Consider the following 27,693-nt stretch of genomic DNA (forward strand, 5'->3'; position numbering starts at 1 on the left):
CTTGCTAATCTGTCGAATACAGCAGATATGCACGTGTGCGTGTCTGAACGACACAGAGGCTCCGGAGAGAGTCGAAAAACGTGCCGCAGCGTTGATGCACTGGACACGAAACGTCGACGTAATACGGACACTTGGAGTTGGTCTAGCACGCCGATGACAGAAGGCTGAATCTGCGCAAAAGCACATATCCAATATAATACTGTCGTATAAGGATCATTGCAGAGATCGTCCACCACCCTTCGCTTGCACACACGTGCGGCCGTATATGCGGACGTGAACTTGTGGATAGATACCACTGCAGGCTGCAGCAACAGAAGCAGCGGACCCGTTAGATATCACGCGCGAGCGCAACGTGTGTTCGAGCTTTCCAGCTGGGTAATTTAATCAGCAGAGAGAGAAGAGAGAGTGGAAGATCGAAAAGGGACTTGGAGAAGTCATGGTATTGAGGTGTACGTAAAATTTTGCAAGACGATGCAATAGTATACTGTAGAAATGCATGCCACCTGTGTTCGCCCAATCGAATTGGACTTGGCGCAACGACTCAAAGCTCGAGCTCGGAGAAATAACTTCTTAAGTAAGCTCATTTCATTTGCTTGGCTTGTTACACTGAACGACGACTGCGAGATCTCACCAGCAATGATGAAATTCACTTATTTATTGCTGCACGCGATACGAGACTTGAGCATCGAACTCGGGGCAAACTGCTGCTACGCTAATAATTCCTTCGACGCGTGTCATGCACCGGTGCTCATCGTTCGTAAACACGCGCGCTGTGCAGTGCATCGCTGCCGCAAGGGCTGCTGCTGCTGCTGCTCAAAGGCAGGCCATGCGCGTGAATACACATCACCGCTCGTGTGTCGTGCAATCATGCGCTAGTCTATAGCTGGTTATTTTTAATAATATATTCTCTGTAACGATGTCGACGAATAAATCAAATCGAGGGCACAAAATTACCAAGTGCAAACGATTCACACTCAATTCATCAGGTACGCAAGATGTCTCTTTAAATGATTGAATAAATTAAAAATGCCGCTCGGCAATAATACTATGCGACGGCCCGAGAACGAACTTGCGGTGGGAGACTTTTACGAGCTCTCGAGTCTCTCTCGCCAACTCCCCTTTACGCGGAAGGCCTGCAGCCTCTCGTTTACAATCCTACGACAGTCATTCGGTGGATGCTCTAGAAGCTCCGCAATATAACGAGTAACTGCCTCCTGTTTCTCGCGTGCGCGACTCCCCGCGTGCGGCTTTCAATGATGCTACAGCACTGCGCCACAAAGCAGAAAGCAAAGCTCCGAGAAAAGGGAGAAGAAGCGTAATCACGCGTACGCATCTTTCGCACAGCTCGTTCGTTCGGCCAAACGCGCGCACACTGAAGTTTTTTTTCAAGGAAAAAACATTGCGGCCTCACCGCGGTGCTCGTTTGTCTTTTATCGCGTGGCGAAATCGATCTCCGGGCTCGCGAAAACAGCTCTTATAGTCGCAGAGAGTGCAGCATCTATATAGACATATTTTTCATATAGTATACCGAAAATGGCATTGTTTTATTTTTGTTTCATAGCGTACTTGGACTGAAAATACAACAATACGGTCGTAATTGAGACTTGATTTGCTTTTATGCGCGTAGATTTGATTATAGTTCTTATCTAAAAGAAAGACTTTCTTCCGTAAAAATATCGTTTAAACTTGAAAGTGACTCGATGCTAGTCCATATCCAACGACTTTATAAACTATATAAAATATTTAATTATGACTTTCAATTTCTTTAAACGTGATCGAACTAGCAAATCAAGGATAATTTATCAAGTTAAATTTCATAAAAGCTGTCAATATCAATTGCTACAGTTGCCGCGTTGATGCACGGCTGCTACATATATACAACACGCATACTGTCCGATTCAAATGACTATCGAGAGCCGTATACATAGCTGTGCGCGCGTAAAAATATGATGAACGGCATTCGATGAGCATCAGGCGCAAGAGGACAGAAAAGTCAAGATTATAAGCTATATTCGCTAGTGTGGAAATGGGCGATAAATCTTCGTCGCTCGGGAAAACGGTGATCGAGACTTTCTATCGCACGTCATCGTCGTCGTCGTCGACGCGGCAGTAGTCGCAAAACGGCGTCAGATAAAATTGCGAGATGTAAAGGGATGCGCGCTTGGCTCCCGGAGTGCTGCTGCACGTGGGTGGCATCGAATAGCAACCAGAGACTAGCAAACGGAATAAAGATCGGATAAAACAATTGCTTTTTGATTGATTCCGACTCGATCGCTCGTCTTTTCTTTTTCTTTGACGACGAGATTCACGCGCAGTCTCTCCCTCGAGTTCCCGCGTCGAGTCACACGAGAGCAGCAGCAGCAGCAGCACAGCTCTCTGCAGGCTTTATTTGATCCACTTCCAGCCCCAGTTATACTGAGAACGTGAAGAGATATGGTTTCGCATCGTCGATGGCGACGACGAGTGAAAAGGAAAATTAAGCGATCTCTGAGCCGAGGCTGAATGATTTTAATAAAAAGAATTATACGTGACAATGGGCGAACGATTGAGCCAATCATCACCCGGACCATCATTTTCCCAACTGATTCAACTTGCTACGTATTCATTCGATTCTTCGATCGCGATCAAAATACATCGTAGCACGGCAATAATGAAACTCGATATAGAAACTGACTCTTACGTTTGCTAAAAAAAAATGGTTTCTTCTCCAGATTACCGCTCGATTTGGGCTGGTGTTACACGCTCACGCCAACGAAAAAAACAGTATATGAAACGACGCTTGCACTACGGATAATCATCCTTTGGGAGCAACACGCGCCCCCGATGAGATTAAGTTGACGCGGGAATTTTTAGGCTGAAGTTGAAAATGGACTAGACTCAGCAGAAGAAGAAGCTCGATGGATTCTCTAATAAATGTACCGTAAAATGCGAGCGCGAAAATGATGTTATATCCTATATCCAGAAACGAAACGATTTTTTCCCCTAACCAAGCTGCGCTCGCGCTTTCTTATCTCGCGTCGACGCGGTCGATGAAGCGATTTCCACTGCGCCTCATTTCTTCGCGACGGACATATTTTTTGGGTTATATGACACTGTGGCCCTTACTCGACTCGGAGCGAGAAACTTTCTTACTCAAAAACTAATTGAAGATTTCTGGCTACTATATAAGCCAGAGTTTGTTCCAGAATGTTGACGAGGGCTGAGTGATTAATTAAACCATCAATTTTTTTGTGTAATTTTATTATAAAATATATTAATGCATATAACATTTACATAGTTATGTCGAGTATTTTTATATAATATCGTATATACAAAATTGCGCATGATTCCGAGCTTAGTGGCTCGTTTTTTACGTGTATAAAAAAATTAATCAACTCATTTTCATGCACAGTACTTCATAACAATTTTTACCCGAAACTATCAGTACCTTACAATAGTTGTAAATGTATTCATATATGTACAAGTACATATATTTTCTAATAATATTTTCTTTTCTGTCATTTTGAAAATTCATCCTTCTAAGATATTATTTTTCTTTCCGCTTTTCATATTTTTTAACATCATTTTAACATCATTAATATTTTCCACGCATAGATCGTGGTGACTTTCAATATAAGGGGTTTTTTTCTGTCAGAGTCAAAGAATCTTGACGTAAAAATTTCTCTAAGTTTTACATCAGACTATAAATAGTTTGATTAATAGCTCTATTTATTGTGTCGCTTCTCTTTTTTAATCATTGACAATAATCTGTAAAATTTATGAAATCAATACGTGCTTATAAACAATGAATCTTTCCTATGACAAGATACTTTTTATATACCCAGATAAAAGACCCGAACAAAAGTTTGATTTGATTCAAGTTATGGGTTCAATATAATATCACACTCAAAGTCTCGTATAAAATTTTTTGCCTCTAAAAATACAACTTGAACGAATGTCGACGACCATTTAACTTACAATCTTTATTATTTCTATAATAAGTTTTGATTTCTGCTTGTACAACTCAAACGGAATAATTTTACAAGAAAAAATCCAACGACCTATTAAACAGTCAAAAACAAATGATGGAGGTAAAACTTACATACTTACAGTCCTAATTTTATAGCCATTTCAAAGTTTTATTTGCCATTACAGCTGCATTCAGGTCTTAACTTTTCTGAGAGAGCAAACACATCTCTCGCTGAGAAGTTATTTCTTTTCCCCCGAATCATATGTATAAGACGTACATCAGTCGAACTTTTTTTATCGTTACCCACCGATACATAACTATAGATATAGCAGTCGAAAGCTATCACAGGAAATGTCTCTCCTGGAAAGAACTTCAATTTCATATAGCACATAGCTGAAATTTTTTTTACCAGTCTTTTGAAATAAGAAAATGATGTAGAAATATCGATTTTTTCGTCTTGGTCATTTATTACTTTTGACCTCGTTTACATTTATTCCTCTATTACAACTAAATGTTGGAAAAATCCAATCTACCAGTAGCTATATACTTTTGACTCGAAACCTTGTCAACTGTTACAAGATTCCGTTCAGCTGCTACAGTTGTCAGAAAAATAAATGAACTTTGGAAAGTTAAGAAAAAAAATTGTTCGAATTTGCAAAAAAATCTATTAAAACTGTGAATTCGAGAGATAGTGTTTATACGTTCATTTCTTTTCACTCGACATCAATGTACTTTCGACGCAATCGATATTACTTTTTTTTGCAAAGAAACTTTGAATGACTAAAATATTGAAATATTTCACAATATTCCAAGATCTATGTCATCGTGATTTTCAGAAACCGTAGCTGAAATGCAAAAGATGATCGTGTTTTTCCTCCCTCGTTCGAGAACTATCGTTTTAATTGGAAACACGTAATGAATACGTCAGTTTACATTCAATCCGTAATCTTACGTCAAAGTTTCAATCTGTGCGACGCACAACTCTCGATTTTGTTCCGTAGAGAAAGGGACACGGAGTCACACAACTGTGCGAGAGAAGTTTCGATGTTAACATTCTGAAACGATTAAAAACTTTGCAGTATTTTGATGTGCGTTGCACGTCAAAATTTAACTCGATGTAAACTCGATCGATTCGGAGAATCTTGGCATATTGAACATTGTCGATTCTAATTCAACCGAGACAACTATGACTATTCTAAACTTTCGCTTGATAGACATATATGCTTATCAAGTTTTATTATCGGTACGCACCCATATACGAAGAAGTCTCGAAAATGAAAATTGCAGCTTTTGTTAGAACTGAGTAGTGTAACCCGTACCTCAAAGTTGTCGCTGTCAGTTGCACTAGTGGCGACTATTATGCTTCTCGACAAGTTTTCGTCTCTGCTTGTTGACGAAATAATAACTTTTTCAATAAAAAACAATCAACAATCTCCGTAATAACGTACGTTGACTAACCATGTATAGATTGGCAGTGTAATATAATCGTTCAAGTTTTCTTAAACCCCTTATTAATTGATAAATTCGTCGTTATCAATGTTTATGATTAGTACCTATGACTCATTTGTTCTTTTTTGCTTATAAATCTGCGACATCGAAAAAACGATGCCTTTTTTCTTTATTTCACACACTTAATAATAAATCTCATTTGACTTAAAAACTATTTTGATCAATTTTTAATTTATCGATGATCGATCAATCGATTATCGGGCTTACTCTAGTTCGTTCTTCATGGAGCGATTAATCATCAGATTGTTTTTCCAATATCGCCTAAGCTAATATACCAAAATAATTATAGAACAACTAAAGCCATAAAGAAAAAGGTCAAAAAGCAAGAGTCGATTACAAAAATGAGAAACTTCACTTAAACTAAAGCTTACATAGAAGTTGCATAAGACAAATATCCACATTAAAGGGGTTGGCATGAAAAATGTTTTTGCAAAAATCCGACGTCGATCTTTCTCGCTCATTTGACGATTAATGAAAAGTATGCGCGACAGCATACACACTGCGCACTCACGTATTGAGCCACTGCGTACGGGAGCAGCTTTACCCCAGGGGAATTATTAGCCGGCGCGCCGGGCGAAGCGAAAATGCTATAAGTTCAAGCGGTCTGTCTTTAACACGGGTAGGCGACGCACACACACACAACGAGACATAATTTATTTTAATGGTCCAGGGCTTTCAGAAATAACTGCTAATTAATTGAAATATGCACGATATAAGGTAACACGATGTAACCCGACTCCTCTCTCTCTCTCTCTCTCTCTCTCTTTGCTACCATATAATTTAGCGATTAAGAGCTTCTACGCGATAATAATAATAATTTTAACAGACACCCGCATTATTTTTCAGTTACTCGTGAATACATGCGCTACGCATGATGGAGAGAGGGACTGGAAAATTAATTCAACGGATCACAAATATGACGTTTATAAGAGAGAAAGAGAGTACAAAATGCACGATAATTCAAACTTTTAAAAAATGCAACTGGATAAGAGAGATGGCATTATTATGAGCGCGCGTGCGAGTCGAAATTTTCATCAGCGAATTTTACTCTCTCTCTCTCTCTCTCTCTCTCTCTCTCTCTCTGCTTATTATTCAAATGAGAATCAGCGTGCGACAATTATCATTACCCCAGAGAGAGCTCGCTACTACACGCTGTTCGCAGCAGCAGCAAGAGTATAAAAAAAAGGAAGCCAACTCCGACAGCGCAGCACACGATATCAGCTCGGAATCGTTGCCTCTATCCTTTTTGTACGTGCAAAAGCTTTCAGGCGTCACCCGGCACTAGCTAGAAGCTAGCAGCAGCGCGAGCTAGTGTGGTACCAGCAGCGGCAGTAGTACTGGTACTAGTCGTCCTACTAGTCGATTTTTTTTTCTACTCCATCCGTCGAAAGAGAGACCGAAAGAACTCGCAATAGCACACACCCTCGCTCGCGCGTGTGTATGTTCGGACTAGCAGGATTTATTAAAATCCTACGTGACCACCGGCGCGGCTGCTCGAAAAGGACAAGAAAGAGAGGAATTGGCGCGCACATAGAAAAAATCGTACGTACTATTGTATTAACCAGGAACCAATGCGTATACCTATACGCCTTCGCGAGTTCTATATCTGCGGCTGTGCAATATATACATGTATAATGAATGCACACATAGATCCGTCTACCGTTGCCGCTGCGCTATAGTATGGCCGAACGACAGGCACTTTTCATAGATGAATTTATTTCTATTTTTTTCATTTTTTTTATTTCATTTTGTTTGTTTGTTCTTTCGTTCATTCTTTCCACCTTTAACTGGCCATCGGCTAGTGGCCAATGGTAGTATAACGCTATATGAAATTCTGAAGGGGCTGACTGCGGACGTGTCACAAGCCATTCGAGAATTTCATGCGAGTTGCCATTCTTTTCATCTCGATAATTGATATGAAACATTTTTGTATTCTCTCTAAATTTTTTTGGAGCAAATCGAAGAAGAACAAAAAAAGATTCAAGTTTCTTTCCCTGCAGTTATACGAAACAGTCGAAATGACTTATTAGTATATCGTGAATATTACAAATTTTGTTAGCTCTCTTTGCGTGTAGCAATCTAACGAAACCGAATTGAAGTTATTTTTCGCGAATACACGCGTTTATAAGCGGAGGCACCCGCACACTTGTACACATGTTTTGTAGAGTTGAAGCATCGAAAACACAAATTTTAATCGTTTCACTGTGCCCTCGAAAAACGGCTCGCACGCAAAGTTATATTATTATTCATTTTCTGCAACGATCGTATGTAATGCTCAAAACTTCATTGTCAGCCAAACATAGGTACGCGTGGTGCTCTCGTACAACCATGAGAAATTCGCTATTCGACGCGTATTATATAGCTTCTATGCAACGATGACCCCGGCCGGTCCTGAAGAATCGTTCGCGTAATAAGCTCTTTGAAGATTATTACTCTGGAAACTAATGAGCGTGTGCCTGGGCTTTGTTAATGAAAATTATTCACCGAGCACGCGGCCACGCAAAACTTTTCGACTCGTGTATAGCAGCAGCAGCAAAACTGCGCCACGCGCGCGCGTGCACGCAGAAAAAGCAATTGCCCGGCAGTTACACGGATGAATTTCGGAAAAGCAACGAGACGGGTGCAAATGAAAATTTTCGGGATATGTAAAGCGCGCCCACAAAGCTCGCGTTATGCGCCCCAATCGCACAAAACATATACCGGTTTTATTCCGCGTTTGAGCGCGGGATATCAACGTTTTGCTTGAAATTCCTCAAAGTCTTGCTCGATTTTTGAGCCGCGTGGATTATCGGTATTTTAAATATTCATTTCAGAAAATACGTTAGTTGTCAAAGTAACGCGGGTCGAATAAGCCATCCGTCATATTTTTCCATAATGCGCAATCATCCGCTGATCCCCGAAAATAGAATGGGCTTTTGTACATTATATAATAGCGTATGATTTTGAGCGCGAGAGCAGTCGGCGGTGGTTGGTTATGTATAGTGATAAATTTCCCCTGCGCTCTCTGCACCGATGCTATCGCCCAAAGAATATCATTTCCCCGCGTACTCGAGCCCAAGTTTATTCATTGGTATTATCCCCCAGTCGACTTTGATACGCGAGTTTTTGGTAATTTTGCTTTTTAATTTTCTCTATTATCGCTATCCTGATTATATAAATAAAGTTCGACGATGGAATGGGACAAACTTTAATGTGGCTCATTTTAATGCACTTAAATTTTGAATTCGGGCAATGAATTTTCACGCCCTGGAGGGAAGATTATTGTGTGAATTTGTGAATGTAAAATATATCTTTACAATACGAGGATGGGTAAGTGAAGGTATTGAAACGATTGTTTTTAGCTTTTGTTTCATACCGCGTATGCTGTTAAGCACAGTTTTCAATAAATTTTTAGTGTGCTCTTTCAACGAACATTTATTTCAAAATGTGAATATTTGTCTCGAAATATCTTACAAATATACTTTATTCAATCTTAACGATGTGGAAAAACTAGAATTAAAACTAAAAGTAAAAAAAAGCAATAACAATTGAAAAGATTCAAGTGGTTTTGGCACTTTAATCGGAACGCAAGGCAATCAACCAACGGGCCAACCTCCTAGGCCGTCTCCTTCGTTGCCTCGGCTTATTGTTATCTGCTTCAATTAAATCGTCTCTCGCGTAACGAAGAACAGAACATCTCGGCGGCAGCAAGTATCGCAGTAAGCGTCGTCGCGCTAATCTCAGGGCTGCGCGAAGACCGCGGGATCAACAAACCGTCACTATTGACAGTTTCGTGGTCCCTGTCGACTGTTGCCTCTGCTCCTTACCATTGCTGCCCAACTGATGGTGTCTGCCGCCGTTGTTGTTGCTGGTGGTCGTCTTGCTCGACGACGACGAGTAGGCATCGATCATCGACTTTCTCGATTGTCATATGCGCAGCGGGTCGTCTTGTGAGCTGGTCGCGTGGCTCGTCTTGCCGGGGGCGTGCCTCGCGGCACAAAAGCTCAGGCTGAAGCAGAGCAGCAGAAGTGCCACCGCCCCGACCAGCAGATAGCCCGACCACGATATCGAGCACCTACCTATAGGAATCGATGGACAAAATATGTTCCAATACGTTATTCAAGGCAGATCAAAAATCGTTAAGCAAAAATCACAGGCAGGCAGTCAGCTACACAATGAAGCAAAAAAGCAGAGGGTGCACATACAGGATAGCTATCGAGAGTGGAGAGCCTCGACTAAAATAATACGTAACGGCAAAATTTTGAAAGGAAGAATAAATTACGTCGCTTTGTATCGAAAGGAAGCTTATCTATTTCTCGAGTCGAGTCTTTTTTCCGTGCGCGCACGCATACACCACACACTGCATGACAAGCGCGACTGAGAGAAATAGCAAGCAAGTTTACAGGGTTTACATCTATATACATGCATGTACAAAAGAACTAGCTGCGGAGAGAGAAAGGGAAAGACCGTGAAAGAAAGCGAAGCAAGAAAAGAAATTTGAAAGGGAAAGAAAGGCTGCGAGCGAACAAGAGGGTGGGTGGAAGAAGGAGTATAGGAAGGAGATGACTGGATCGTTTTTTCCTTTGCGTTTCATCGTTTATCTTCTTACTGGGCTCTACTTTTTGGCTAGCAAGCGCGTACTCCAGCCTGCTCATGTAAACTCGAACTCTGTGTATCTATGTGTACAGCCACGAAAAAGAAACACTGCGTACGGCCATCAAAGGGAGTTATTGAACTCTGAGCGCGGACTATTTTACTCGCCCTTGACGCCCGCACGCGGAGTGACAGTCGCTTAATTCGCACCACGTGTTTATAAACTCCATTTCTCTGCTCGAATAGTTTTTACATTCTGCGGTACTACTAGAGGAAATTTTCACGATCGGATTGATGTAATCCACTACCGAGACCCAGATCAAACCCGAGGAAAATACGCAGGCAGGCGCATAAATTTTCAATACACATCGGATCGCAAAAGGTAAACGATAAAGTTCAGGGAAAAATAGTCAGCACCAGACGTGCTGAGGCAAGTACATTTTTAAATATTCCGACTGAGCTCTGCTGCAGTGCCGTTTTTTCCCTCGCGCAAACGTCATCGTCGTACTATATACTTTACGAGTCCGCTATGGGCAGCTTTACTCGAATAATATAATCTATATTATGCTCTCCAGGTCATCTGCAGCCTCATTTAGTCATCACTCGTTCTTTCTTTTTCTCTCAATGTTTTCTATGGAACGTATACGTTTATATAAAAAAAAGAAGAAAAAGGAGAAGAACGGAAAAACTAAGAAAGTTCAGAGCTGAGGACGTAGAAACAAAATCTTTACGAGCGAGAAGCTAGGGCATTTTGTGTAGAAGCTTTAAATCGTCGACTGCGCGCGCGACGAACGTGATTGTCGTCGTCGTCGTTGAGTCGCGTCGCAAGACTGGAATATTGACCATTTTAGTGGAAGAAGCTTGCAAGAGAGAGAAGCTCTCGGCTATTAAATCTGTCGCTCGAATTCGTGCTAACGTTTTTTCCCCTCCTTTTTTCTTTCTTTTCTTCTGATTCTCTCTCTCTCTCTCTCTCTCTCTCTCTCTCTCTCTCTCTCTCTCTCTTATACATCTCGAAAATGGCTTATTGCATTTTGAACGCATAAAGTGATGTGAAATCCTAAACTACGCGCGAATGCGCCCTCCCTAGCCTCTCAACGCAATGTCAATTTGCGTGTTCGTTCTGGAATTGAAAATTATTAAAAATCTTTTAGTTCGCTCGGGTAACGTATGCGAGCGTGAAGCGAAATACGCCGCACGAAAACTCAAAAGTGTTGTACAATTCGAGGCGCGCTGGATTGCGTGCAGCAGCACACGGGTAAATTGAAAATATAATCGAAGCACATGCCGGCGCTCTCACATACACATATTTGGCGTTATGAGCTTGGCGCGGGCGCGAAAACGTCACCCTGCTGCACAGCACACCGGTCTATTAATAACTCAGTTACCATAGTGTACGCTTCTCCGTGCATGTATATGTAAGCGCGTACACCACCATTATACGCGTCTCGCCAGTAAAATACAAACATCATATTTCAAAGATCGTATACACATTTTCGAATGGGTTGCAGGCGCACGGGTGCAGTCCACGCGCTGCACGCGAGAGCCGAAAATAGTACAGTACAGTCAGTTATATGTTGGGCACCAGTGCGAGGGTGTGTGTATACGTTGCACACGTTTTTGTATGTGTGTGTGTTAGTATACGGTGAGTTGGAAAAGAAGAAAAGGGAATAAGCGAGAGCGAAAAAGCAACATAAAAAAAAAGTCGCATTGGCTCAAAGCCCTCGTGCGTTGGCTTATCGAGTCTCTCGTCGTCGTGCACATTTCACACGTACAGGCTAGCCTCATTTGCTATATGGCAGCTGTACATGAACGCGAGACGAGTATACGTGTGTATTATTTGCACTGTAGTACATGCAGCAGTCATATGCAATATAAGTGATCGGATCGAGCAAAATATCATCAGTGCATAGAATGTACTCACCGAGATTATAGACATTGGCTCCTTTACCGCAGGATTCTCTCACCTCCCGATTGTCCCAGCCAACGGGGTACATCACCAGACCGCCACTTATCATTGTGGCTGCGAACAGACAACGATGTGTACATTAGACACACACACACACATGTATATTAAATATAACATGAAAAAATATTTATGAAGGTAAACTTTTCTTTCAATTTTCATGCCGCAAAAATTTCAGGCAAAGCCTGACAAAAAGGTATAACTTTTTTTTTGAAATTCATCAACCAGGCGACGGTCGGGATGCCAAAACTCGCCGATGAAAAATTATCAATATGTTGCGGCGAAAAATAATATACAACTGCACACTGGTTGTGCTTTTATGTATATGCGTTGCCCAATATTGACGCAGGGCATTAGCGGGCAGTAGCAAATCTAAAAATGTCAACGGCACGCACATCAATTTTGATTCGCCGCAGCGCGGCGGCAGATGCAGCTGGTCGCGAGAAAAAAATCGATTTGCCCGCAGTACCACTCGCGCGACCTATATGTACCAATCTATGTATATAGCCGCGCATTAATCAGTTTTAGCGATCGCCGTTACCTTCGCGTTTATTATTTTTTTTACACTTTTTTCGCCAATATTTATCAAGATGAGAAGCTGAACCAAAAAAATGGACACTTGCAATTGCTTGATAAAAGAAAAGAGTGGAAATGAAACAAACGCACACCTTTTCTTCCGGCAAATAAACGTCACGCCGTTTTCTTTCGTGTGCCACTACCTAAGCGCACAAAAATTTCATTTTCTGTGTATATACGAAAAAAAATAAATAAACAAATAAAAATTCTCAGAGAAATAGCGCAAAAGGAAGGTATGGGGAGACGATTTGCATTCAGTCTCGAGAGTGTCAGCCGCAAAAAAGGGCCATGACGTTTTCAGCTCTCTCCTTCTTTCTCTCGAAGAAAAGTAAACTCGTCGCTCTTGCGCGTGCACTGCGCTATATATATTTTATACAGCCACAGTCGCAACGCAGCAGCCCTGACACTGCTACCGAACTTTTTTAAGAATAAAAACAATATTGTAAGATTGTTTAGGCGTCGGGCACAAAGGTCAAAGAGACAGAGAGACGCACGGCGAGGGTGAGGAGGGTGGCAAACAAGAGAGAAAAAGAGAGAGAGAGAGAGAGAGACAGGCAGAGAGAATAAAAAAGAATAAAAACGGAAAGTCCAGAGTCGCTGCTGCTCTCGCGAGCGAGCTAGAGAGAAAAGAATGCGAGTGGTTGAAATGTCTGAACAAAACACGGAAAGCTTAGACTATATACATAAAAAAGACGGAGTAGTGAGCTTCGCATCTTACGATCGAATTTGTGCTTCTCCGAGCTTCTGAGTGCGAAGGCTTTTCCTCTCTCTCCCTCTCGCCCTCTCTTTTCCTCCGGCTTGTATATATATACATGTATATATAGTAAAACCATTTGGTAGCTCGAGGTTGCTACTACACTGCAGTCGAATGAACTCTGAATTTTTTCTTCCTTTCCCGTATATCGCTTCTTTCTCTTGTTGTGCCTGGCGCATATATTCTTTTCTTGCACGCAAAGCTCCCCCCATACCTCCATCTCTTGCTCTGTAATCTGTCGTTGCATGTCTTTGAAAGACCTCCGTATATATACCATACATACATTCGCGAGTGCGTAACAATTCGAACGTATACATGCTTTTCTTTTTCTTTTTGCATTCACAAAAGCAGCTGAAATTTTTTCACTCGGAAAGAGGAAATACGTTGCTTTTATACATATGTATAGGTTTTATATTGTATGTGCTTACCGGCCAGTAATTGAAGACTGCCTAGAATCTTGGTGTGCTTCGGCCGTTTCAGCGTGTGCGGCAGAAACGACGAGGCGGCTGCCAGAAGTGTCAGCGCCCCGATCATGGCGACTGCAAGCCCGAGGCAGATAGTTAACGTGCTGGCTTGCCACCATGGACTTGGTATATCCCAAAAACTGGAACAAACAAATGAAGCGTGCGATCGATCATGAGGTAAAAATTTAGTTGGTCTAATAAATTTTTTATGTTAAAAATTGTTTGAAATTTAAGGTATTTTTAAATTAGATTTAAATGTATTGAACTTCAATAAATTCCCATAAATAAAAATTAAATTAGCTTACAGTGAAAATCAATACATTGGACACGAGTCTAAACTTTTTCCAACATACCTGATTAAATTATTGAAATGTTTTAAAATACATTATCATAGATTGGTTTATTTTTGATGATGTTTCTGTTAAAATTATGTTACAATTATTGATAATTAAATTTTAAATCACTAGAAAATTATATTGTAATTTTTGTAACCAGTTTAGACTAGTTTCCAACCACCTCGAATACGATAATAACATTTTAAGCCGCTAGGCGTCGAGTACATTTATCTGTAAACGTGCAAGTGGCAAAGTCAAAATAATTATATAAGTCAAAGCACAGGTTTGTTGTCCAGTGTTTGTAAATTTCATCGAAGTTTATTTTCATCTCATTTAAAGTATTATCAAATTACCTTTCCCAATTTTTCTTATGATCGAGTGGAATAATATTTTTTTAATCTAAGGTTGTCGAGAAATCAAATAACGTAGAGTCAAAACTTTTACATTATTTTATTAAGTTCGTCTATTTATTAATGAAAGTAAACTCTACTTCTTTATAGTAATTTTCATGTAATTTTTTTCAAAAGTACATCGTTGTTGGAATCGACGAAAAATAAGTTAATAAAATATGGGAAAATCGCAGTGTGATATTATTTAAAATTTAGCCTATTTAGGCATGGTATATCGGTATTGGATAGATGGATTATTCAAACTTAGAAATCCGCTCGAAATACCTCGATTAATCCAACTATTTTTGCTCTACCGATTCTATTTAGCGAGTATACGTAACATATAGCAGCCACGGCTTGGGAAGTATCCCAAAAGACAACAATTTCACTGCAACATCAACAATACATTGGCAGCGGCAGTAACGGCGGCAATCGAAATACGCTTGCGTCTCATCGAATGGCAAAAGCTATAAGTAACGGCGATTAATGTCCACGCCCCGCTCTCTCTTTCTCTCTCTTTTACTGCTGGCCGTGCGCTTCTGTTCCCGCACAAAAAACGAAAAAAAAAGAAACGGATGAGCGAACGAATGAACGAACGAAAAAAAAAATTCCTCTCTCTGACTCGGAAAAAAGAGGCCTGTGTAGCGAGCTAGTCGGACCCCCGTGGCCGTTGTTATTCGCAGTGCATTCTCGTATTTTCAGTCGTGTCATTGCAAGCGCGTGCCCACCACCTCCAGCACGTGTATGTGTATCTGCGCAATGCTACAAGTTCACGTATTTTCCATGCCTCTCACTCGTGCTCCATTTTTTTTTTTTTTTTTTTTAGCATACAGTCNTTTTTTTTTTTTTTTTTTTGAAGCATACAGTCACACACAGACGAGCTTAGCATGCTCGAGCTTGTGTAGCAGTAGCAACGCTTGTCCGCGCCTGTATAACAAGTCGAGCCGCAGTATAGCGAGCGCGTGGGGCTACGAAAAAGGAGTAAATTTTGCAACATGCAGTACACCTAACTATAATTGACGCGTTGGATTTCAAAAAGTAAATGCGCGGTTCGCACGCGCGCCTGACTAACCCGTGTATACACACGTGAAAATAATTTTTTCAAGCTTTTTTTTGGCGCACACGCAAGCTCACGAGACAAAAAAAGAGAACGTGGAAATTTTGACTCACTATATACGTGCGCGTGCGTGGGAAAATTATCATCTCTCGCGCCCGCGCACATGCATAACATACACGTGTATAACAATAGTAAAAAGCGTAAAAAAGCGTATACGCAGTGCAACGTGTACATGTACTGCACGCGTTGCTGCTGCTGCTTCCTGTTCGCGTCCATTAAGGTTGTGTGCATCGCCCGAGATTGGATTACGTGATCTGATTAAATGCCCTGTTCGAGTTTTCTGCAAGAGTAGCTTGATTTTCGTGAAACTTGCGTTTCTTTTCCTCGTTCTTGCGTTTTTTTTTGTTACTTCCTTCGTTTTCTTTTTACGCCTTTTTTCTCGTCCGATTTCTTGCAGCAGCAGCAGCTCGTATTCTTAGAGCTTCAGTAGCTTCTTAATCTCGTAAACATCGAACGAGCTAATTGCAAACAGTCAACCGGATACTTCCCTTTTCGAACTTTATATACACTGTTTTAATGCAGTTTACTAAAAAAGATAACTCGAATTCTTTCTTGGCTACGTAATTTCAAGTGAAAGTAATCAATCGAATTGCATATGCGTATAATAAATAATTTTAATGCATCAGTTATAACATTTATTTAATCTATCTTGGTCCTTCATTTTCACTTACTAATATCTTAAGCTTATTAGTCGTGTAAAGTAAGACCGAGCTACATACTCGTTCTACCCACGCACTCATACGCACTAACTTCCAAGCTCATGCACGTTACAGCACACGTATTTAATACGCGAGTGAGCTAAAGGTTTAATTCGATTTCTGTCCGTAATATCGTTTCACCCGCGCGTGCACTACTTCCAGAAATAATATTAATGCCCTAGCCTGGCTGCGCAGGCAAAGGAGAATCGTCCGCGCGCATATATACATAAGATGGAACGAATTCCGAATTGCTATACATATACTCGAGGATTTCTCGTGCGTTTTGCAGTTGAACTTTTCCAGAAGACTTTCACCCGAGGGAGGGGGTTAGCCGGCAGCGTGCAGCTGGCCTTATTAAAAGCGACATTACCAGTGCAGCAGATCGTCTGCTCGCGAAAATTTTCATCGTTGAATTGCCCTTGCGTATATATAGAAAAGTATATATAGATAGAGGTATAAGTACACATAGAGCGGCAGCGGCGGCCAGGCTCCCTTTTTCGCGCTACGATTGCCCAGAAAAGAAAGCCAAGTGCAGAAAACTTTCATAATGGATATCTCGTTCTCTCTATCTATATCCCTGCAGCGCAGCGGCAGCGGCCAAAGCAATGGCAGCTGCCCTCGAGTGAAAGGACTATGATGATGCAGTTCGAGCTCATTACGCGAGGTGAAGCTTGCGCGCACAAGATGATATTCCCTTACTAACACACGCTGACGAACACACACACACACACACACACACACACACACACAAACATGATACGTATGAACTCAATAAGTTGCACACATGCCCACGCAAGCAAAGCCCTAGTTTTACAGCTTTACAATTGACCGACAGCTGGCAACTTATATGTATACGTAATACCACAAGGGAAATTGTTAGCCGTAGGGCCTGCGCACAGCTACAGATTAAAATTTTCATTTTTAATAGCCGCAGAACGTGAGCTCACTGCCAGTGCCCCACGTCCAACAGCCTCCTCGCTCAGAGTTCGGTAAATAGATCAAACTATAACTCGCGTATAACCGTGAGCGCGTTGCCAAGCCGATACTAGACCAGCGCATCAGTACGCTGCAGAGAGTGTGCGCGCCACGTTAAATTAAATTGGACGGCAAGTGCGCGCGCGCGTATACGATTCAAAAGAGGAGCTGCTGATGTCGCCATTGCAAGTGTGCAGTGCGCGAGCTTTATTATCCTCGAGCTTCGATTTGCATCTTGCAAGCTCATTAAACACGACGTTACAATTTCTAAAGCGACAATTCAATTTGTTAACACGAGTCGCGCATTAACGTTACTCGTAATGGCGTTTGTTGATTTGTCAATTCTTTCGTGAACCCGATATGTCGACGAACGTAATTATTAGAGGGATTTATATCGACTGTCGACTTATATACTCGTACGCTCGTTTGGTTCGATATAATGGAAAAAAAAGGAAGCTGAAGTGCGCGTACACCACCACCACCATACATGCGCACGAGGGTCTCTCTATATTAAAAAACAATGTCGAGCTTTATTCGAGCCGAACTAAAGCTCGTTTGACGAGCGGACCGATAGAAAAATATCCGTTTCCGTCAAAAGAGTAACTATCGCATGCATATATCGTCGTGTATACGCGGACAAACCAAATCTGCTAATAAATCCCATTTAAAGAGACCATTATGTTTTATTTTGTTCCCAAGCATGCGCGCGCGGGCCCTGCACCCGGTACGCGTAGATTTATCTGTACCGTGCTGCTCGTCTCCCTCTCTCTCTCTCTCTCTTTCTGTGTGTACGTATATGTATCGTGCACTCGCGAATTCACCTCGTTTTTCTCGCTTGCCGCTGCAGCTACCCACCCCCTCGCGCCGAGCAACGAGCCAGTAAAGAGCAATTCGTTGGGTTATCTTTAGGTCATGGGATTTCGAAAGAGAGTGAAAGAGCGGCTGGCTATATTCATTTGTCAAGCGAGTCGAGTCTATCAGGAACATCGATTTCAACGCGGCGCTGCGTTGCTCTGGTGGCATTGTATACGTCGAGCTGCAGGCGAGCAACGACGGAATATAAAAGCCACCTGACTAAAGACTCGGGATCGGAAATCAACGATTTCTGACGAAAATACGATGCCGATTGCTATACGCATGATATATTGTGTGCACCACAGCACAGTTTCTATTCCGTACTTTTGTAAAGTGAGTTTCTCGTCGACATGGAAATAAACCGCAACAAACGTTGATGCTCGATCGAATTTAATAATTGAAAGCATCAAAGAAGACAATTAGATCGACTTAATGGAAAAACAGCTGAAAAATTTCGCTACTTTGAATAAGTAAGTGAATGGTGCGCTCTCGCAATAATTCGAGAATAAAAAAAGTACAAAAAGTTCGCGAGGAAAGAAAGAATTCCGAGCTTCGCGTTGCAGTCACGTTATGTATAATACACACACACACACACACACATATACCAGCGCTTCTTTCACGGTGCGGGGGCGCTGCACCGCGTGACGCACCAACGGCAACGCTAAACGATTTATTGATGCGGTAAGAATCTGGCACGGAATGCGCTCGCGCACACATGCATACAACGCACGCGACGAGGAGGACGTCGCACACAACGACAGAAAAATGAGCTTAGACGATTTATTCTATGCGAGTAAAATTTTTCGATCGAATTTGAAGAGAGAGCAGTAGTAGTCAGCCCATATGCATCTTGCGTGCATTGCACTGCGCGCGAGCAGCATCGAGGGAGAGTTTCATCTTTTTTATTTGACGACCTATTATGCGCTTGCAGAGGATCGTAAATTATTATACCATGCCGTAGTACTTTGATGCTACCGCGCGCGAGACCATAGATAACGTGTACCGTGATGAAAGTTTTTTTTACTACTTTGCGCGTATAGATATATGATGCTATTTTGCAAAGTATATATAACTAGTTTTTCATCAACGATTCGGCAAAATTAATTACCGATATATCGGTGCGCGCGGGGTGCTGGGGGGATGCGAAAGTGGATTTTCTTGTGAAAGCTCTCTGTAGCGTGATCACACACAGAGATTGGAAAAGTCTGTACGTCAAAGAAAACAATTTAATTACCTGGAATATCTGGCGCACTCGTAGACAATTTCGGGCGTGCTCGTGGGCGTTCGGATCCTTGGATAATTACATCGTCGAAAGGAATTGAAGTAAGCGTCAGCTTTACCCAGAAGCTTTCCCTGCAACAAACAAAAAACAACATAAAAATTTACACTTCTCTTTCGTGACTGAAAATTTATATAATGTACGTGTGTGCGTGTGCAGTATGAAAATGAGAGGAGCAGCAGCGGCAGCAGCAACAATAACAGCAACAGCAGCAGCGAAAGAGAGCGGGTTTGGCCTGGTGCAAATTATAATGCGATTCTCTCGGTTGCCGTACGCCTCGTTCAAGCACCCGCGATTTGAACTTTGTACCGCATGGCAAAACATGCACACACTCGCACGCTGAGGAGGGGGTGGCGGCGGTGTGCCGTACGTGCGAGTTTGCAGCGATTTAATTTACAAACCTTACGCGCGGCGCAAGCGTATATATAATTATTATGTTTTTTGTCTTAACCTGTAGATATATATTTATATAGAAATTAGTTTAGACTTTGAGACTGATTCATCCAGTCTCTAGCATTTAATTTCGTGTGACTTCTTTAATCGATCTCCCTTGAATGTGTCTTTGATATAATTTGTAGCAATTGTAAAATGAAACAATGGTTCGATTTTTTGATAACAAATTTACTCTTTCGTAATATACGCCATTATATAACCAAAAAATACGCTTTCGACTGATTTTCCGCACAAGTAAGCTTAAATTAACTATTCTCTTTGAAAAATTAACTAGCTTTATTCATTCTAACTGAAACTATTTCAAGTGGGTAGAATATGTAAAATAAAATTGTGAAAAAACAGCGTACCCCAGTGGTAATCGTAGCTGATACTTTTATGAGCTGCTACATTGTTTAACCATAATTGCGAGTGGAAAAATTATATTGTATAGAAAGTTATGAAAAATTTCATCAGCTCGTATTGTTTGAAAACCTGAAATTTAATGCACGTTTAATTTAATGTAAAATCAAACATTAAAATTAAAGATACAAAATTTCATTTATGGTACTTATAAATGAAATCTTCGTTGAAAATTAATGTACCAGTATTGATTCATTATTTGCGGGAAGGAAAATTAAAATTTAATGATGGTATTAGCCTCTTCCACTAGATGGCGAGTATCACTGCACGAGAATCCGCAAGTGGCAAAGTAAAAGTAATCGTATATTGAATAAATTATGATATTGTCATAGCACAACAGAATGATTGTGTTTCAATTTTAATCAGAAATAATATACGTTGAAGTTTGAACCTATTGGCACTTACAATTTTTAATATAAACATTTCAATTTATTAAAATTTTATTGAAATAGTATTTTTACTTTGCAGATTATTCTTAGGATTGCAGTTAATTTGTTTAAAATAACAGCCATTTCAAGTTATTTACAGAATTTATTGAAAAGTCAAATTTTCTCTCTCTCTCTCTCTCTCTCTCTCTCTCTCTCTCTTTCTCTTTTACTCCTTCTACTTGAGAAGAGCCTGCAGGGGGCTAGAGCCCGTGCGCAGGAAGATATTACTACTATAACCCCCCTCCCCACTGTCTCGCATTTGTCCAGACCCGAGGACCTGCGGGGCATTACTGTACAATTTTCAACGCACTGTTTTGATTTTACCCAAATTGAGTTGAATTTCAAAGAAACCAGTTAATGGTATTGAAAATGAATTAAAAAGTACTGGATTATTAAGAATCTAACACGGATATTGTAAACTTTGAAAATCAAGCGAGAATGATCCTTGCGCTCATTATCGCAAAAAATTTCGCAGAAAATTCGATTTATGCAACTATCACAGGCAATTAGCAATAACTCTATGAAGGTAAGAGAAGCAAATTAAGCGATATAATATTTGAATTTCTATCTCGTGCCGCTGCTGTATGCTCGGGTTTACAAGCGAGATTTGCTTTTGAGTCGTGAGAATGACTTTTCGCGCACACTGTACGAGCGACGAGCAGCAGCATCGCACAGAGACATTTAACAGCGATAGTAAAAGGGATAGGGGCGTATAATTGCGACGTTTATACGCATATATACGTATAGATTATCACTTATTATCAACGGCCCGAGAGACGAGAAAATTTTGCAATGAAAACTCTATAACTGGAAATTTGCGAGGATGATAATGTATTCAAGTTTCGAATTTCGTACAGACCACACGGGCCTATGACTGCCAACGAAGCTCTGTGTGTCCTTACAATGATACAGTCAAATTCATCATCATCCACTTTAATTATCATAACTTTATGGTTAATAGTTAATGCAAAATATTATCATGTGTGTTTGTGTTGAGCGAGCAGCCAAGGGCATAATTACGTGTCAATTTATTTCTCTCGAAGAAGCGGCGCCGTGGCCCAGCCAAAATTGCGACGACAACCGGCTCGAAATATGGCAATGTGAGTTAATGAAACAATAATTAAAGAAAATGGACGAGCTTGGCGGAATAATAAAACTCGAATATAAATTCCTTTTATATACACAGTTAGCTGCTGCCTCTACTGTCGTAAACAGGGAGAAAATCTGGTGGGATATGCGAGCGTCAGAAGTTGAGCTTGTGTAACGAGGGAGATATCGCGAGCTGTAATGAGAAATGAAGCCAAATCTCTGTATCACGAGAGCTGTGGGATCGGGTACGATCGTCGTGCCCGCTCGATAAAGGAAAATTCATCGTATTTACAGCTAATTGCTAAAGTCGCTTGGAAGAAGCTCTGACTACGCCGGGCTATTGTGCGATATCTCATTCGCGTGCATTTTGCAAATCCTGTAAAGCAGCAGGAGCAGCAAGCACTGCATCCAAGTGCGCGCGGGTGTGCGATCAAGTCCTAATGGAACCATTCCCAAAAGACGCTCTCCTCCTCCCTTACCCCCTACACCTTCTGTACACGCTTGCCAGTTTCGAACTCGTCCCTCTAGCTATACAGCATGTGCATTACTTACAAGCTCGAGCTTGCGAATACATATATATCTTTCGAAAGCTGTACGAGAATTTCGATGAGCGCATTTAGCTCTCTTGGAGTAAACTTTTTTTTGCGAATCCCATCCTTTCTTAGGCGAAGCGGAAAAATTGCTCAGCAAACTCTCCGGGCCGCTTAATTGTAATTAATGTTAAGCAGCTGAATTGTATTATAAATACGAGAGCTCGCACGCGTAGTATAGGCGACTAGTTGTACTAATGGTCGAAACTTGCTTGGCACAAGCCTCATCAGTGCCGCTGCTGTTGCTGCTGCTGCTACTACTACTGTTGGTACTGTGTGTACTATACACAAGCTTTCCCTAACGACGACTAATTCAGTCGACCGAGAACAGCAGCAGCGGCAGGAGCAGCACTTGAGCTTGCGGCCCATGCCCCTAGCCCCTAACCCACGATCGTTGTCGGGGCAAAAGAAAAACGCACACAAAACTTCTCAGCATAGTTCTCGGCATAGTTGTTGCGTGTATATCCGTGCGCAAACTATATATAACGGGGTGCGTTAATTAAATCTTCCGATTTCGAGCACTTTTCATTTTCATCAGTTCGGCAGCTCGTGTATTATTATTATAATCCGGTTTATACGAATGCTAGTGCTTGCTCGTTTAAATCTAATCAAGTATGTATGAACCGTGCATTAATTTCCGTGCGCGGTGTATGTACGCTTCGACGCGCTTCAACTGCTACGGAGAGAGAGAGAGAGAGAGAGCTGGTCAGCCGAGCTGCTTATCTATCCGATGGGCCATCGAGCACCATTGGAGTTAGTGTTTCCGCCTTTTTTTCCTCGCCTGAAATATGGAGTTGTTACTTTTATTTTCACCTTTTCTGATTCGTGGAAAAGATTGTACAGTTACTTCACTTAAGATTTCAGATCAGATAGAGGAGCAGGTATAACGCAAAGTAGACGTAAAACTTTTCTTATCGTTTTGTGGCAAATTAACACTCGAGGCACGCGGCGGCGGCACGTCGTTATATGGCAGGCGCGCAAATACGACGCCAGCAGGAAAGGGCGCGCTATATATTATATTAGCTCCTAATTCGTCACCGAGGTAGGCCGCAAATTTAGGCTTGAAGATCGTCGTATTAATTAAAGCGCCCCCGACTCGACAGGCTCCACTCGAGCTTTGCACGCGATGACGCGCAGCTTCGTCCGTGCATGCAGCACACACGTGTGCATGTATATCCATTCCCTTATACGTGGATAGGTATGTGCTAAAAGCACACACATGCACGCATACTCTCGCATATACATACGAACGCTCGCGAGCGAGGAACGAGGAGCTTCGGAACATTTGCATAGTGTCGAAAGGTTTGCCGCGCGGCGGCGAGGCTGTGCAGCAGCAGCAGCAGCACTACGCTGCTCTGCAGGAGGTAGTACGTACATACATGCATATATGCTACGTTTTGTTGGTTTATGGAGAGTGAATAATCGCTCGGTGCGCCGGCGTGAACGCCAGTACTTCATGAGTGTCTGTGCGTGTGTATGTGTGTGTTGCGTGTACGTGTGTGCAAGCTCGCACCCGCTTGTGTGGCCAGGGGTTGAAAGATTAATAGAACGAATTTGATTGCTAAGAAATGAGAGCTGGAATTAATAAATTTTCAACACCCACCACCACAGAGGTAGCTCTACTTGCTTGAATATTGTTTTCGGCGCATGCATCGCAAAACAAATGCGCGTATTATGCTCGCTCGATTTTATATAATATGCACGCGGAAAGTAGGTCAAAAGCCTGGCCAAGGTTTTGAATTCGTGCGCGAAAAAATCGGAACAACTGCAATCACCGACGATGCAGTGAATTTCGTTTTAATTTTATTTACAAATAAATGTTTTTTCTCAAATTGAATGAGCCTCTAGTTATGAAAAGTTCAGTTATACTAGGTGTGCGATGAAGGCGAGAGCGAGAGTAAAAAAGTTAATTTCAACTATTATATTCTACTCAATGGAGAGCGAAAATTTAGTTATTCAACGGCGTTTATATCAGGAAATAATTAGAGGTGTTTTTTCTGCGGCTCGCCCACAATGACTTTCTCTTTCTCTCGCGCGCCAACTCCCTAGCCTAGGCTCATTAGATAATTATACTGCACAGAAGGAAAACTTCTGTGTGGGGGGAACCAAGGGAGAGAGAGAGAGGAAAATCCTTGTCCACGCACCACTAGCGCTGGAGCAGCGTCTCTGTTGCATTTTTCAACCCGGAACACGGACCGTTTTTTATTTTTTACCGCCGCCACACGTACACGTTATTATAAAAATACTCCTGATCCCTGGGGTACGCTGGTGTATATATACGCGCAAAAGAACAAGAGCTTTTCTATATTATTATGGCAACAGACTTTTTCGCCCCTGATGTTCTCGCTTTCATCCGTTTTTTTCTCTCTCTATCTCTCCCTCGCATGCATGGCTGCGTGTATAATACAAACTCATTTCCTCGGTGACATCTCTTTAGACCCAGTTGAATTAGCCGCCTGTCCGCAAGGTACGCTTAACTTCTTATCCCCAGAACACACGTCGTCGTCCCTTTCGTGGTGCTTTTTTCCTCCCGATTAATTAATGGACACGCGATTACAATTGAATGACAAATCTCGTAGGCAAAATTACAATTCGAGCAGTTGAATTTGTGCTAGGGCGCGCTGTAACTCGCGCGCGCTTGAGTTAACTTTGACATTATAAATCATTGAACGTTGGGGCTAATTTGAGGCTACAAATCCAGTTGAGCTTTGCTACTACTGCTGCTACTGCTGTTAAATAGATAGTGTTCAGGCGCGGGGACCGAGGCAATTTTCTGGAAACTGAATGATTAAGACTACCAATAATTCGCTGTGAATTTCGAGTTGGCTAATTCTGTAGCCAGCGTGCAATGTAACGGCTCCACGAGCGCTTCTATCGATAATTTATGGACCGTGCGAAGCCTGTACTAAAAAGTTATTTTCATTCGGTTATTTTTCGTTCCTTTTTTTTCACTATAACTTAGCAGCTGTGTATGAGAAGCTCTCGGAATTGCGCTACATGGAAATTATCCAAGTTTTCTTTAGCATATAAAGCGATGAAAATGTTGAATCACTCATGTTTTCTTTTAATATTCATACAAACTTTTATACATGTGAGACTACACATATACTAAATCTCTGCGAATGGTTTTTTTAAAACATTTCGTTCAAATTGTCAAGTTCTATTTACTTTCATCTTGTAAAAACTGCAAAACAAATAGAATCATTAAAGAGCTTGACATTAAATTTAGCGACAGATGTATAAATTCATTTGCCGTGCCATTAACTGCAAAATCTAACGCTCGAGAGCGCGCGAACGTGCATTAATTTTAGCAAAAATAGCGATCGCCACGCGGCGCATCCAAAACTCGTGACAGCCGCGCTCTCCGCTGTGCTGTGCCGTGTTGCTGCTGGCTCGAGTGCTGTGAAATAGCAGTGCCGCCTACGCTTCATAATTAAGAGGGGGTGAGTGGGGGGGATTAAATTATGAATAATCAAAAGTCAATTACCTGAATCCAATAAGGCAGATAAAAACCGGTGCAGGCGAGTATCGATGCCAGTATCGACAGTACGACCCAGCAAACACAAAGACCCGTCATCGCGCACGCTATTACACTCACTCATGCACGTGTGTGTGTGGCTATGTGTCTGCCCTTATAGACTCTGTTTCTCGTTTTTCTTCACTCTTGCTCTGTTCGTATTCGTCGCTTCGCTTTTTTTTCTCCTCTCTCTCTCTCTCTCTCACTCCCTAGCGATGAGACACTTGTTATCGTCGCTCCATTGGCGACGACGAGTTCGCGAAGCCGGACGTCGTAGTAGTCCTCCTCCTCGTCGTCTCTTTTTTCATCGTGCGACGAAGACAGCGGGAGTAGAATCCACGTCGTCGTTGTCCCATTTTATCCTCCGTTTTTCTGGTATTATTTTTTTTCACTTTTTTCTTTGTGCGAATCTATATATCTCTTTCTCTCACGGCTGCAAGCTCGATTGGTTTCGAGACCTACATACATAACATTATGTGAACAAAAAAAAATAAAGGAGCACACGTTAATGATCTCGAATGGACTCGATGCGTCAAAGCTATCAATAACAGAGAGGCTTCTATGTACCTTTATATACACGTAAACTCTGCTCACTGAATTGGCTATTTTCCCCTACAAAACGGTACGCGCGCTTGTATGACATTTAACAAGCTGAATTTTGCATTTAATTTTGCGCGGTGCGTTACAGCTCGAGCTGCGACGCGTCATGAATTTCGCGCGCTCGGCGATCTGCACGCACTACTCGCAATCTAACTTTATATTTACAGGGCGTGCTCGTGTGCGTAAAGTATATTTCTTGATACAAAAGTTGGCGTGATTTGAGACCATGGATGCGCGCGGGTGCGAGCGGCCAAACGCCGCGTCTATATATGCACAGAGGCTTTTCTCCAAAGTACTTATTCTGTTTTCTCAGAAGAAAACTTGTCTCGGAAGAAAGGAAGAAAGGAAGAGAGAAAACTTTGGCGAACAACGCGAGAAGCTCATTCTTCGTGCAGTAGTATAGTAGCAGCGCAGCAGCGGTATCCACTTCTCAAGTGGCAAGTTTGTCTAAATAAACGAGTAAAAAAATGCCCGTACACTCGCGCGCGCGACTGACTTACGCGTCGTTATTTCGCCTAGTTGTTGTTGAGTCTAGTCTCTCCCTGCACTACACACCCGGCCAGATGATATTAGCACGCGTTTCGCACCTGGATGCGTCCACGAGCTACGACAATGAAATTTTCTCTCCCTCTTTTTCTCTCTCGCTCACTAGCATAGCTAGCTAACGCAGCTCAAACGTAATTGCTTTACACGGCATAAAATTTGCTTTTGCCAGCAGCAAGATTTCGCGAAAAAGAGCGAGAGAGAAAGAGAGCGAGCTCGCGAAAGTGCTCAATCCAACCACTGCTGCTGCAGCTGCGTACGCAAAAAAGCTGCCACGGCTGTGCTACACACAGAAGCTTTTATCGCGTCAACGGTCCGCGTGCCGCTGCCACTGCTTTTGAGGAGAGTCGAGCTTTCGAAATAATGAAAAATGAAAAAAATGCCGAAATAACAAGAAATAACCAATTCAGCGAGTAGAGTGTACAGCTATATAGGTTGACTCCAGCTTACACTGCATACGTACTTTTGTAAAAATATATATAATGCAACACTGCTCCGCAGGCGGCGACGACGACGACCACGACAGAGATGGCAAAAAACAGCTCTACGGCTACCACATGACACACTCTTTATTATATATATTCTTCTCTCTCTCTCTCTCTCTCTCTCTCTCTCTCTGGTTGCAACAGCAACAGCGAC

General features: G+C 41.9%; 1 protein-coding gene across 1 annotated transcript; it reads right to left on the reverse strand.

Annotated features, from left to right (window-relative positions):
- Positions 1-3,342: 3,342 nt before the first annotated feature.
- LOC106656060 (LHFPL tetraspan subfamily member 6 protein-like) lies at positions 3,343-27,663 on the reverse strand. Its single transcript, XM_014376700.2, has 6 exons — positions 27,518-27,663; positions 25,882-26,369; positions 19,391-19,509; positions 13,752-13,927; positions 11,952-12,050; positions 3,343-9,516 (listed from the first exon to the last, which is right to left on the reverse strand). The coding sequence occupies exons 2-6, from the start codon at positions 25,969-25,971 to the stop codon at positions 9,365-9,367; spliced, it is 636 nt and encodes a 211-aa protein (XP_014232186.1). The 5' UTR covers positions 25,972-26,369; positions 27,518-27,663; the 3' UTR covers positions 3,343-9,364.
- Positions 27,664-27,693: the final 30 nt, after the last annotated feature.

This window comes from Trichogramma pretiosum, unplaced genomic scaffold (genome assembly GCF_000599845.2).
Source record: "Trichogramma pretiosum strain Unisexual culture from Peru unplaced genomic scaffold, Tpre_2.0 scaffold4, whole genome shotgun sequence".
In the NCBI taxonomy this organism is placed as follows: Eukaryota; Metazoa; Arthropoda; class Insecta; order Hymenoptera; family Trichogrammatidae; genus Trichogramma; species Trichogramma pretiosum.

What these genes read in the sequence shown, in the direction of transcription:
- LOC106656060 (XM_014376700.2), bottom strand. Translation starts at nt 25,971, where the DNA reads ATGACGGGTCTTTGTGTTTGCTGGGTCGTACTGTCGATACTGGCATCG. An exon ending in ATCTGCCTTATTGGATTCAG is followed by an intron (nt 19,510 to 25,881) that starts GTAATTGACTTT and finishes TGTTTGTTGCAG; the next exon opens with GGAAAGCTTCTGGGTAAAGC. An exon ending in CAGTCTTCAATTACTGGCCG is followed by an intron (nt 12,051 to 13,751) that starts GTAAGCACATAC and finishes GTCTGTTCGCAG; the next exon opens with CCACAATGATAAGTGGCGGT.